Source organism: Myotis myotis, unplaced genomic scaffold (genome assembly GCF_014108235.1).
Source record: "Myotis myotis isolate mMyoMyo1 unplaced genomic scaffold, mMyoMyo1.p scaffold_m19_p_3, whole genome shotgun sequence".
Classification (NCBI taxonomy): domain Eukaryota; kingdom Metazoa; phylum Chordata; class Mammalia; order Chiroptera; family Vespertilionidae; genus Myotis; species Myotis myotis.
The window spans coordinates 181,889,196-181,903,878 of record NW_023416335.1 but is presented as its reverse complement, the minus strand read 5'-3'; the positions used below and the strand labels follow the sequence as shown (position 1 = coordinate 181,903,878).

General features: G+C 38.3%; 1 protein-coding gene across 1 annotated transcript in view; it reads right to left on the bottom strand.

The window, feature by feature from the left end:
• LOC118650343 (sulfotransferase 6B1-like) overlaps positions 1-14,683 on the bottom strand; it is a 36,578-nt gene that overhangs the window by 12,822 nt on the left and 9,073 nt on the right. The window contains exons 2-5 of the mRNA XM_036298724.1: positions 8,955-9,069; positions 8,525-8,563; positions 7,205-7,279; positions 2,206-2,350 (exon numbers count right to left, since the gene is read on the bottom strand). Of these exons, the coding sequence (XP_036154617.1) occupies positions 2,206-2,350; positions 7,205-7,279; positions 8,525-8,527 (223 nt within the window). The 5' untranslated portion in view covers positions 8,528-8,563; positions 8,955-9,069. The remainder of the gene's footprint in view (positions 1-2,205; positions 2,351-7,204; positions 7,280-8,524; positions 8,564-8,954; positions 9,070-14,683) is intronic.

Genomic DNA, 14,683 nt, shown 5'->3' with positions numbered 1-14,683 from the left:
TAATTCCTTAGATAGGAAAAATCACATTTTGAAATATGAAGCAATATGAGAACTGTGTGTACTATTTCCTCAGCTTGAAATACTCTTCTATGCTACCACTCACCTCTAATACCGTCTCTGATTCCCAAATACAAAGATCTTTCTACACATAATTCCCATTAGTCCTGTAAGCACATGCATCTTGCTCTTTTATAAACTGTCTTTTGAGTCCCCACTCCCTTGGAATAATTGCTCACCCTTCAAGTCCCTCCAAAGGAACAGACCCCATTGCTTGTATTTATGTCTATCTTCCCACTTCCTCCTTGAAGATAGACAGTGGATCTTATTTTTGTTTGTGTATAAATACAAAATAATTGTGCAAACAAAGCATTAGAACAATGAACAAATGGCATATTCAAAAACCATAGAGATGCAAGCCTGCTACCTCAAAGTCTGGAAGGAATACCACTTTATCATATATAATAAAGAGCTAATATGCTAATTAGACCGGATGGCAGAACAACCTTCTGGAAAAACCAGTGGGCAGGGCCAAAGGGCAGCCGAGGCCACAAGGGTCGAGCCCCTTGCACGAATTTCAAGCATCGGGCCTGTAGTGTTTACATAAAGCAAATGTAGATGTGTTCCAATGGTGTAGACCAAACATGTCAAACTCAGGGCCGGCTGCGAGTTTGACATGCTTGGGTAGACACTGTACATGGAAACAGGGAAGGAGAAGTTTGGGTGTGGAGGATTTTTGCTAATTTGAAAGCAATGTCCCTGAAGAATTTAAATCTGCCTTAGTTTCCATTTATCTCATTAAAGTTTTACAGACAAATAAATATTCATAGGTTAAATAGAACTTTCATTTGCATTATATATTTTAAATTTATTTTTTCAATATATTTTTATTGCTTTCAGAGAGGATGGAAGAGGGAGAGAGAAATAGAAACAACAGTGATGAGAGAGAATCATTGATTGGCTGCCTCCTGCATGCTCCCTCCCCCTCAGCTGGGGATCAAGCCCGCAACCTGGGCATGTGCCTTAACCGAGAATCAAACCGTGACCTCCTGGTACATAGGTTGACACTCAACCACTGAGCCACACTGGTAGGGGTATATGTTTTAAATATAAACATATAGCATTCATGTATGTGACTCATATAGTAGTGACAATTGTATTATTTTAACAAAATATATTGATTCCTTCTAATGAAGAAGAGAGACCACACAGTTTTGTGCTGCTGAAGGAGACCTCCTAGCAGCCGGTGGGAAGATGTCAATTTATGGGCACCAGTATGCACAGTGGAAGCCTTATATATGGTTGTTTATGTTAGTATAAATTAACCACCTGTTCCAAGAATCTTAAAAGTATCACTAATTACTTTCTAAACTAATATATTATTTTAAGACAAGATGTAATTATTCACAGAGCAACCTATTGTAAAAGGAGAATACTGAAGTATTTTGAAGGCAATCATTTAATTTCCATTTGCAGCAAGATTTTCCAATAAAAGATATATAAATATATGGTTTATATTTACTCTCAAAAACACCCCTGTGTGAGCTCTGCATTATCTGGAGGAAGGGCTTCTTGGGCCTGACTTATAGTCCAGTGAAGGATTTAGTAAACACACAGCTCAAAGGGAACTTGGCTCTTAGTTGCTAAATCCAGGAGAGCAGCTATGTGTTCAGCCACACACAGCCACTATTCTGGACATAACAACAGGCAGCTGGATATTATATATCCTAGTTACTTTTAAGAATAAAAAGTAATATATTATTAATTTAAATGATATGGCATAAACTTTAATAATAAAAAGTATTTATGGTTCTTATTAACCTAGAAAAATATTTATTTATAAATCAATTATTAACTATAAATGGGGCAAATACTATTTATCCCCATGCCTGGTACAAAGTACTAGAAAAAGATAATTTTATAATATTACAGATATCATGCTTATTATATATGTCAACATTTGTATGTCTTCATGAATAAAATAGAAACAAGAGTGTAGTAAAGCTCTAATTTCTCCAGTTGAATTTTTTCAAAGCACTTTTTTTTTTTGCCTCTCTACTGTCAAACTTTTTCATTAGACTATGGGTTTAGGACAATTTAATTTCCTGTGGAAAATTCTGAAAAACAAATGATTTGTAAAAATCATTATTATATTTATAATTATTATTGTATTCCTACATTTACAAAATACATTAAAATAAACTTTACCAGATTTTGGATAGGACACCAGAAATACATCATCTTCTCTTGCGTGGAAAGAATCCAGGGAATTCAGAAGTTCTTCTGAAGACAAAGTAGAAAAGAGGATCCCCTTGAATTTATGAAGAACTCCTGGCTGGTCCTGGGATGACATCTTTCATCAAATCAAGCAAAAATTACTTACTAAACACTCACTCTACACAAAGCACAGAGCAAGTATGGGCACTGATTTTTATCCTAGCTCAGTAGCAATGTAACATTAGAATTATTGAGCTGGTATTCCAATTGGAGAACCATGTGTATATATATACCTTTTGCAATTTTCACAAGTGTAATTTTTAAACCATAACCGAGCCAGAGTTTACTGTGAAAATAATGTTATCTGAACTTCACTGATAACGCATATGACCAAATATTTCCTGCACTTGTCACTCAGAATAATTTACGTACACAGTTTTCAAGCTATTAAAATGTAGTCATTAAAGGGACTAAAGTTAATTAAATCTCTTGGCCTAAATAAGGAAAGACTTTTAGTGGCTATAATGAATTATATCACTGTGGAAATGACTGGGAAAATTGAACTTCTTGTTAATATAAACACTAGAGGAAGTAGCTAATATTGCATTTCGGGAAGAGAGGAGGAATAGAATGAGGAAAAAATAAATTCTTCTAGGAACTGGCATACAAATCTGTGACTAACATAAACCTTACAGGAACAAAAGACAACATGACAATCAGGAAACCCAAGCCAAAGAAGAGACATACACAGCTATGACGCACACAGGAAGTTTTTGATGGATTAAATAACTTGTCTGAGTCATTCTTAGTTTTTGTCACTAATATAATCTTCTGGATTCAATAAGATATGTCAATAAAGTGCCCAGTTACTTCAGTGAACCACAGTTGAATCTTTTTTTGTTTGCTGTCTAACCATTAAAATAAATATATACCAACAAAGAAATGATCATCATTTTAACTGAGCACAAAAAAAGTAGAGGTCTACCATGTAAGTAATAACTGAATAAGAAAGACATACCTAACAGTGGCAGAAATGAAATTTAGAATGATTACATATTGTGGACAAAAAAAAGGTTTCATGGGAAGTCACCTCACAGGGTGATCTGATCATAAATCCCTAACTAGGCAAGTCATAGTGGGTAGTCATACCCCCAGACATATAATGTTTTAGTAAAAGATTTATCTTTGTCTTAAGCAAACCCTGTCCATTGTCTTTGTGCATCTATATGAACACACCTTTGAAATAAGTATAATCACCCCGAGAGCACATAATCTTAAGTATCCTGTTACTTCCTTCCACGTTTGTGTGAACATCCTTACTTTACCTCCTTAATGTTAAATGCACAAAAGAAACTGCTATTCTCAGAAACATTTATCTCAGCCTGCTGAGGTCTTCCTTCCAGGTGTATCCTTTGTTTGACTCAAATAAATATTTATAAAAGACTCTACAGGTTTGGACATTTCTTATGTTGACAGCATAGAAAATTCCAAAGAATCTAAAAATAATTAGAATGGCTCTAGCCAGTTCTAGCCTGTGGACTGAAGGGTCCTGAGTTCAATTCCGGTCAAGGGCTCATACTCTGTTGCAGGCTCCCGGCTCTAGTCGGAGGCATGCTGGAAGCAACCAATCAATGTGTCTCTCTCACATCGGTGTTTCTCTCTCTCTCCCTCTCCCTTCCACTCTCTCTAAAAATCAATGGAAGAAATCCTTAGGTGAGGATTATAAAAATAAAATAATTAGAATGAATGTGTAAATTGAGTATGGTTTCTGGATGATGAGGTCAACACATGAAAATAAATTGTATTTCTGTATTTTAGCAACGTTTAAGTCCAAATAAGTGAGTAGTTGTTTTTGTTTGTTTGTGTGTGTGATTGGTTTGGGTTTTGTTTTATTTGCTTATCTGTTTCTTGTTTTCCAACACAATGCTCTTAAAAAAAAGGTGTAGGTTTTCTGTGAATATTATTGGTGCTCCCTTCATGAGACAAAAGCCACACCCATAAATATCTTCATGAAAAGACATATTCTCCTTTGGAAGGAGCATCACGGAGCTTTGAGATGATGCCTTTGAGATTCTTAGAAGCTTTTCGTCTAGCAGATAAGGTCTGAGAGACATGCCCTTAGTATCCTTAGAAGCCTATTGTCTGCCTGGGAGGTCTATGAGGCCCAAACATATTATAATCTTCCTGAGATGTCAACAAAGGATCTTATGGCCACACTCTCGACTTCATCTTTACCCCAACATCATGTTTTGCTGGTAGTGCCATGGATGTGATCTTTGTTCTGAGGCCATTTCTTACTTTGAGCACCTGTTGCTAGCTAGAAAAACTGTCTTGGACCCTATTTCCACCAAATTTGAATACAAAACTCAACAGTTCCTTCTTCATCAAACTCTTTCTTCTCTTTTTGTTTATGGGCACTAGGAGAGGTCAGTTATCATTTTCAACATTCTGCCTGACAATCTCCTTAGCAAAGCCACATGGTTGTTTAGTGCTCTTCCCATTTTCCATACTTACTCAGGGTTGGTGTTGTTAATTGGTTTGCCATTCATAACTCACACCCTCTTTCATCTGGCCTCCAATAGTCACGTTCTCAATGACCATCAAGAGTTTGAAAAGCTCCCCCCTGGTCAGTGTGGCTCATTTGATTGGGCACCGGGGCACCATCCTGTGCACCAGAAGGTTTCCAGTTAGATTTCAGGTTAGGGGACATACCAAGATGGCAGGTTTAATCCCTGGTCAGGGTGAGTATGGGAGGCAGCCAGTCGATGTTTCTCTCTCACATCAATGTCTTTCTCTCACTCTCTCTCTCAAATCAATAAAAACATATTTTAAAAATGAGTATAAAAACAAAAGAGTTTGCAAAGTTTCCTCCTGGCCTATCAAGCTTCTGCTCAAGTCCAGTCTCAAAGTCATTCTTACCTGTGTCAACATAAAAATGTCCAAACCTGTATTTTATGAGCTTACTTGATGCAAACTGATGACATATGTTGAAGAGCAAGATCTCAAATGCTCTGGAGAATAACAGTTTTGCAGCTTCTTTTATGCATTTGAAATTAAAGAAGATAACATGGAGATAGGAAAAAGTATTACAGGATAGTTACGATTATATATTCTCTTGAGGGTTTTTTAGGGTGTGTCAAAGGTGTGTTCACCTAGTCCGTGGTCGGCAAACTGCGGCTTGCGAGCTACATGCGGCTCTTTGGCCCCTTGAGTGTGGCTCTTCCTAAGCCTTAGGAGTACCCTAATTAAATTAATAACAATGTACCTACCTATATAGTTTAAGTTTAAAAAATTTGGCTCTCAAAAGAAATTTCAATCGTTGTACTGTTGATATTTGGCTCTGTTGACTAGTGAGTTTGCCGACCACTGATCTAGACGAATCTCAACTGGGCTGCTGGGCACTTCAAGTCTCTGCCATGTATCTGTTCCATGCCAGTAGGCTACCTCAGGAGTGTCCTCATGGAGATGACAGAAACACAAGAAAGAGCAAGGCCTCTCATATTGTAGACTTAGAAGCACCATACTTGCACTTCTGCTTCATTCTATTACCCAAAGCCAGGCACATGGTCAAGTTCAGAGACAGAGGCAGAGGACACTTCAAAGTTAAATGCCCAAGGGGGTGGATGCAGAGAGGGTAAACGATCATTCAACCCATCAGCAAGACCTATCAATTCTACCTTAGAAATACTTTCCACACCTGTCCAATACTCCTTCTATCTTATTACTACCACCACTTCAGTTCACCATGATCTCTCTTACCTATCATCACCGGACTGCTCTGTCCAAATCTTTCTTGTCCATTCCTTCTCAGACCATTCTCAATGCAGCAACGAGAATAAACTTAAAAAGAAAACCTGCTCTGACCACTCATTTAATTAAGTCTGCCAAATGGTTTCCTATTGTTCTCAGGATAAAGGTGAAAATCCTGACTAAGGCCTGAATGGTTTTCAATTTTCAATTGAGGGGTTATTTTAAAGCAAATAGATGAACCTGGTGAAAGGGAGAAAGAGAGTGAAGATGGAGTGTGGGAAAGAGAGGCTTTGTAATGACTTCCATGTGAGGACAGCCTGGGACCCCTTTCTCCAACCTTATCTCCTTCCATCCTTTCTTTTACTTTATGGTTGGAACCCATCATAATTCCCCAACTTGTACACTATTTCAAGCCTCTGGGGTCTTATTTGAACTGATCTGGAAGAACTTCAATAATAAATTAGAGATTAGGATGAGATAATAAGTAGTCAATATACCCATAGCTCTCCCAATATTCTCTCTTGATGTTCTCACCATCTTTTAATCTAGATAAACATGTACACATGGTTATGCTAGGGTGAGGTGAGAGTAGTATACAGGTGTGACAACTCATCCGAGAGGTTTTTGAGCCCAAGTCTGAGATACAACCATTAAATTGGCTTTGCAGAGAAGAAATCTAAGAGGAAGAGGTCAGAGAAATGGGATGGAAAACATACACATGGTGCAACTTCTTCACTAAGTTAGGCAACTGCTCTCTGGAAAAGGACTATTAAGCCAAGACATTCTTCAAGACCGAGGCTGACCAGAGATGCCTTTTAGTCCACAGGGGCTTACCCTGTTACTCTTTCAGAGTTTGAGAAGGCTTATCAGGAGCTAGGCACACATAACCTTATTCCCTGTCTCTTCTCCCCAATTTTCTCAGGGGAATATTTCTGAATATTAGAGACATGGAAAAAAATGACATATTCTCCTTTTCTCTCCCCTCATGTGGGGATTTCACAATGTAACTGCAGGGGCCCTGTAGAATTCTTTCTCTCTCAGTGATCAGCAAGAGGCAAATGTGAGTGCTTTAACCTCAACAAGTGGTCTCAGTTGAATCTACCAGGGAAAAAAAAGGGTGTAAGAGTGAACTTTGCCCTATCACAATAATTTGGATCTTCACCCAAAACCAATACTTCCATCCTTGGAACACATCATAATTCCTGAACTTGTACACTATTTCAAGCCTCTTGGGTCTTACCTGGACTGCTCTGTGTCCAAGTAGAGTTGTTTTTCCTTCATTTTGGTACGGTTTGAAAACCCTCTGCCTTATGCCCTAAAAAAAAAAAAATGAGAGAGAGAGAGAGAGAGAGAGAGAGAGAGAGAGAGAGAGAGAGAGAGAGAGAGAGAGAGAGAGAGAGGAGGTTTGATTCCAGTCAAGGACAAGAGAGAAAGAGCAGGAGCAGGTTTTTGGAGGGAGAGGATGAGGGAGAGGATGAATTTGCTGAATTACAAACCACTCCTAAAATTAGTGTCTTAAGACAGTAATGTATGTTATCTCCTGGTTTAATAATGTCACTGGGCTCAGCTGTTCTCATTTGAAGTTCAGTTAAAGCACCTTTCAAAAAGCTTAGCTTGAACTGAGTAGGAAGCCAAGGAAATGGGAAGGCATTTTCATATATAGGACTGTGACGAAAGAATGTTTAGAATTTGGCATCAGGATGTGGGGTGTAAAGAAAAATATCCCAACATTATGTGCAGTATTGTTTATAAAAAATAACGAACTCAAGGAAAGAAGGTATTTTTTTCCCTGTAGGTTTTTTTTTTTTTTTTTTTAATGGTAACTTTAAGTGCCAGGATAAAACAGATTCCAGAACAGGAAATGTGAAAAAATAAGAATAGTAACCAGCAGGAAAAAAATCAGATAAGAAGGCAATATCAGGTAAGGTTCATAGGTAATGCAAGCAATAAAGTCATAAAGAGTGCAGTGTCAACATAAGAAATGTCTAAACCTGTAGAGAATTTTCCTAAGAGTTTATTTGAGCCCAAACTGACGTCAATTATTGGGAAGCAAGATTTCAAATGCTTCCGGGACTACAATTTGCAATTTTTTCTTTGACTCATGTACTTGGAATTAGGAGGGAATTTTAAAAAGATTACATGAAAGTGAGAGAAAGCAAGGCAGGGATGGGGGTTGGATTACAGAATACTTAACAAGATGACCTGCTCTCCTGAGGGTGGTTATGCCTTGCAGGGGGGTTACTGCTGGCATTTCAAAGGCGTTGTAACTCAGATGCACCAGAACAAGGGACAGGGCTTGCTTAAAATTTTCCCTAAAAAGTTATATGCCTGGTGCATGGCTACCCGACACCCTGTTAGAAATGTATGTATGAGGTTACTTTCAGTAGAACGCCCCCCCTTTTTTGGTCCACAGTAGATATAAGTGAATATGTAGCAATGTTGTGATACTAATATTTTTATAAATTTATTTTTCTTTTAGAACACTTTCTTATGAAGGAACAGTGGCTCCAAGGAACAGAACCAGAAAATACTCTTTTAACATACTTTATTGAACACTTACCATGGGCCAAACATTCTTCTGACTACAGGAAATTAGACTCTGAATAAGACAGAAAGGGACATGATTTCATAGTTCAGGGAGACAGATAATTTTTAAAAAATCAACAAGAAAATATCTAGTAATGATACATAAAATAGCAAAAGCAAAACCATGGTGATACAAAATAGAACCACAGGGAGGCTACTTTAGTTTGAATGATCAGGGAAGGTTTCATTGGTCCTCACTGAGAGTAAAAGCATGTATTATAGAAGCAAGTGAAAAGAATATCGCCTCAGGCCAAAATGTACAGATATTGAGGAATTTGCAAAGAGAGCTCTGATACTGTTATTGTTCTCACCAGGAGAGCAAATTCTCAGCTGAACACAGATATATATAGCCATGATTAAAATGCAGTGCTAGTGAGTGAAAATTTGTTTTTTAATTTGTTTACCTCATTGTTTTATTTTTCTCTCATGGAGTGTTTGCTTGCCTTTGCTATATGTTGAGGGAGGTTTTTGGCAAAGATGAAATAATGGAGAGCTGGCTTACTTTCCAATTTGAAACAACTAAAAAACAAAACAAACCAATAAAAAATTAGGGTGTCTCCCCAAAATATAGTATACACACACTTTAAATTATTATAAAGGCAGTGTTTATTAAAATACATTTCATTTTCAAAATTGAGCTATCAGCTGTTAAAGTGTTTATGTATTTTTTGGGACACCCTGTGTATATGAAGACATAAGGAGCAATGATATTCAAGACATTGGACATTGGGCAAGGATAGTTTATCCTAATGATACTACCACATATTTCTTACTAAATGACTAAATCTAAACAGCTAAAATTAAAGAGTGTCCATGCCCAGTTTTAGTGAGAATGTAAAGGAATTAGAACTCTCATAACCACAAGAAGGACAGTAAAAAAGTAATAATGTTAAGTATATCTTAAATGTTAAACATATCCCTGCTCCATGATCCAGCCATCCTACTCTTTGGTGTGAGAAATGAAAACAAACATTCACACAAAGGCTGGTACATGAAAGCCCAGAGCAGGTTGATTTGTGATAGAAAAAACTGGAGAGAAAAAAAGTCCACCATCAGGTAAATAGATAAATAGCTTATGTCATATTTATCTGATAGAATAATGTTCACGAAAAAAAGAAGGAATGAACAATTGATACATTCAACTACATGGATGAATCTCAAAATAGTTTAGCTGATTAAAAAAAAATCCAGAAAACAAAGAGTACATCTTGTGTGATTTTATTTATAGAAAGTTCTAAAAAGTGTAAACTTGTCTGTAATGTCAGAGGAGTGGTTTCCTAGGGCTGGGAAGGAGGCCCGAGAAGCAGGAAGGAGAAATATAAAGTGGCACAAGGAATCTCTTGGGTGTGATGATATGCTCACTATGTTGACAGTGATGATTTCACAGGTGTGTACATATGATGACTATCTACTTCAAATCCAGGCAGTTTATTACATTCCAATTACACCGCAATGAAGCTGTTAAAATTATTGAGGAAAGTATTTCAATTCCAGAACCTGACCATTAGGGATCCAGGTAACACTCTTTGCTATTTAATGTGTGTGTGTGTTCAATATAAGGTGGGTCTTGAATATTGTTACTGAAATTATCTAATGAATTACTTATCTTTATAAGTTGTTAGACGTCTTTTTAGTTATAAAATTTTTTAGTAGTCTTCATAATGCAAAACTATTGGAAATACCATGTAATTATCTTGGCGTCTTTCTTGCAAAAGTTTTTTATTTTTATGTTTGTCCTCTCAGTGGCTAAATATGTACTATTTTCTCCACCCTCCGTGCCTGCCACTTCCATCTTCTGCCTCATGCCCTTCAGTGTGCCATTTCTACCAACCAAAAAAAATGTACCATGTCAAAAGGCAGACTCAACCAAAACATCACAGACTTTAAATATCAGGGCTTTATTTCCTCATTTTGCTCTTGATTCAGAGATATACTTTAGGCAAATGAGATTCAGTTTTGGAAACTATTTTATACCCGGACTGTAGGCGTTTCTCTTTGGTACTGAAAATTAATTGCCTTTCTTCCTTTGAATCTCACACACATATTGATTCATAGCTACAAAAAAGCTCAGCGAGGAATATGAAGTAGTGCGGGGACTGAGTTGGGAGAGAGTATTAGATGTTTCAATCAAGCAGATCCTGCTTTATTGCATCGCTCAGTTTGGACACCATGCTCACACCCACTGTGAAAGATTGCTAAAAGCAGCACTAACACCTAATGAAGTCAGTGCTAACTGCAGAATCAACGCTGTCAAGTTTCCTTGTTTTCTCATGAGCTTTGGAAAAGACACATGGCAGAGGAAAAAGTTCAGATGGTACGGGAAGTTTTTGCTAACATGGAGAGGAAAATCCTTTGGAAGATACAGAGTCCTTGTCACATAAGGTTTATGAAAAGTTATTTGCTACTAAGGTTAAAACTTATAAAAATGAGATTCCTGTAGATACTACAATTCTGAATTTTTATTCTCTTTTTAAATTCTGCCATTTTTGAAGGCTTAGTAGATTGGCATAGTGAGAACAATAAGAAAATTTAGAACGGAGAGTGTATTTTATTTAAAATTAGAGGAATTCAGTTTTATTTATAATCTATGTATATAAAGGCCATCTAGCTTGTGCATACAAATAGGACCATATTAAAACTAATACATCTGCCCAGCCAGCGTGGCTCAGTGGTTGAGCACCGACCTATGAACCAGGAGGTTACGGTTCGATTTCCAGTCAGGGAAGGCAGCGATCAGTGGTTCTCTTTCATCATTGATAATTGATGTTTCTATCTCTCTCTCCCTCTTCCTCCTTCTCTGAAATCAATAAAAATATATTTTTTTAAAAACCCCAAAACTAATACATCTATTTTTCTTTGTTTAGTCTACCCTATGGATACCACCGGTATCCTCTCTTTCTAGACACAAATATGTACATACCATATGATTCCATTTATATGAAGTGCTAGAGTACACAAACCTAGTCTATAGTGTTAGAAAGCATTTCAGTGGTTGCCTGGGCCAGGATTTGGAGGGATTTACAGAAAAGGGGAAGAAGAAACTTTTTAGAGTGATGTAAATAGTCTATGTCTTACCTGGCTTGTCAAAACTCATCACACTGTGCACTTAAAATGGATTCATGTTATTGCTTTTGAGTTCTACTTCAATAAGGTAATTAAAAAAACACAAATTAAGATGCAATTTTTCACCTATCACATTGGCAGCAAATTAAAAACCTTGACAACACACTCTGTTGGTGAGGCTAAGGTACTCATATTGCTTGGGGAATAAAAAGGTGGTTCTGTTTCTAAGGAGGGGAATCTTATGCCTCTTGATATAACGTTCTCATAATAAATATGTAGCATTCCTGCCAAAAATGCATTAACTGAATCTAATCATGTGGAGAGAGAAGATAAAGCCAAATTTAGAGACATTCAATTGACCTCAACTCTTTAAAAAATTTCAATGTATGGAGAAATTGTTCCAGAATGAAAGAAACTAAAGAGATGTGACAATTAAATGCAATATGTGATTCTAGATTGGAGATCAGGACAGGATAAAAAAAACAGCTATAAAGAATATGAATGGCACTTTGTAAATTTGTATAATTGCCTAACCACTATGCTGTACACCTGAAATTAATATAAAATAATTAATATAAAATAATAGAAAAATTAAAAATAACATTAATGGGGCAATTGATAGAATTTGAATATGAGCTTACATTAGATAATATTATATCAACATTAAATTTCTGAAATTATTTTTATACTATGGTTATGCAGGAAAATATCCTTGTTAGAAATATGCATTGAAGTACTTGGGAGTAAAGGATTATGGTGCTGCAACTTTCAAATAAATGTTTCATCAATAGTAAATTAGAGAGATGAAGCAAACATTGCAAAATATCAATTATGTTTGGCTCTGAGTAAAGATTATTTGGGAGTACAATTTTTATAACTTTTAAGTTCGGTGATTCTTTTAAACTAATCATTTTAAGTAAATAAATAAATAAATAAATAAATAAATAAATAAATAAGGAATCTTCAATTGCTGTTTCTCTATTAAGAAGGAAAGTCAAAATGAGAAAGCAGAGAAATTTTTTTGCCGTGGGATCCTGGAACTTTAGTAGAGTCCTTGGATGACTGAAATGTCCCCAAAACTGTAACTGTGGGTGGGCTAGGGGCTCAGAAAGACCAGCATATAAGCCTGGGCGGAAAGTGCGCAAAAAAATCTGTATTTGTGATGGTAAAGGGAAGAGGTCAGGATTTCTGTAGCCCTGTTTCTTTCCCTGCTCTGCCAATTTGCCTCTCTAATGCACAAGGCTATGAACATTCTATTGTTATTTTGGCATCATTGGAAAATGCACACACAGTAATTTTAGTGAGGGGTGTTGATGGCCACTGTGATTTCCTGGGCAGAAAAACGTGTCCCAGAATTTACCTTGGAACTGGGGTGGGCAACTTCTTTAGTCCAGAATGCCAGCGGCAAGACTAAGGCTACACGTAAGAGTCACTGCCAGATCATTATGGTCTGGAACACCCCAAGAAAAAGACACAGAAAGAAGGGAACTCTGTGAAGAAGGGGAAGAAGGGAGAGGGAAATGAGAGAAAAGCCAGCAGGGCTGTGGTGTGGAATAAGCATGTGCCCCGGCCACCCTCCAGGGCACTTGTAAGAGGCGTTTGCTTCTGCTCTTACCCTTCCCATAAACCCCAGTCATTAGGATCCCTGAAATATAGGGCCTGGCCATTTCCATTAGGGAGATGTTCGATTTTTCCCCCCAAGTCAAAGAAAATTTGCACTGATCTGGGAAAAGATTCACTACTCTGGCATTTTTAGAATTCTTTGTTCTAATTTCCCAACACTTGTTTTATGCCTCTCTCTATTTTCATTTTTATACATGCTTTATCTCCTGCACCAAATCATAAATCTTTTATAGGCTGAGTACAGATCATAGTAATTTTTACATTCCTCACAAAGGACAGTATAAGCTTACAAATTTATACTCAATAAATATTTGGTGAGAAATGACATTTAAAAAGAAAAAAGCAGGCGATCAATATTTTCACTTGACGTGTTGTGTTTTAGAGCCCCCTAGTGTGCAAAAACAGCGGTCTGCAAGAGCCCGGATAAACAAGAATTAACAGTTCTCTGAATCACTCCTTTCATTCCAGATTCTTTTCTTTTCTCACCTCCCAGATTTCTTCTTCAGAGGGGAAAGATCAGTTTTAGAATCTTAGAACTCATTACCTCTCCACGACGGCCCACTGACTTGTGTGTAAGCCTCCTTCCAAAAGCCTTTCCTTTCACCCCAGTGATGGACGATAAAGTGTGTCATTGACTGTAAGACACACCTTTTCACATTTTAACATTCCTGAAGTCAAACTGCATCTTTAATATATATATAAAATATACATATTATATATTAATTTTATTATTAATTATATAATACTAGAGGCCCGGTGCACAAAAATTTGTGCACTCGGGGAGGGGGGGGGGGGTCCCTCAGCCCGGCCTGTGCTTTCTCGCAGTCTGGGACCCCTCGGGAGATAACGACCTGCTGGCTTAGGCCCGCTCCCGGGTGGCAGAGGGCAGGCCCAATCCCTAGGTGCAGCCCCTGGTCGGGCTCAGAGCAGGGCCGATTGGGGGGTTGGGGCACCGCCCCCTGTCATGCACAGAGCAGGGCCCATCAGGGGGTTGGGAGCTCCCTCCTGTCACGCACAGAGCAGGGCCCATCAGGGGGTTGAGGAGCTTCCCCCTGTCACTCACAGAGTAGGTCTGATAGGGGAGTTGGGGCACCGTCCCCTGTCACACACAGAGCAGGGTGGATCAGTGGGTTGGGGCGCCGCCCTCTATCACTCACAGAGCAGGGCCAATCAGGGGATTGGGGCGCCGCCACTGTCACACTCAGGGCAGGGCTGATGGGGAGGTTATGGCTCTACCCCATCACACACAGAGCAGGGCCCGTGGGGGGGCAGGGGGAGGGTTGGGGCACCACCCTCTATCAACCACAGAGCAGGGCCGATCAGGGGGTTGGGGCGCCGCCACTCTCACACTCAGGGCAGGGCCGATGGGGAGGTTATGGCTCTACCCCATCACACACAGAGCAGGGCTGATAGGGTGTTTGGGCGCTGCCCCCTGTCATGCTGATCC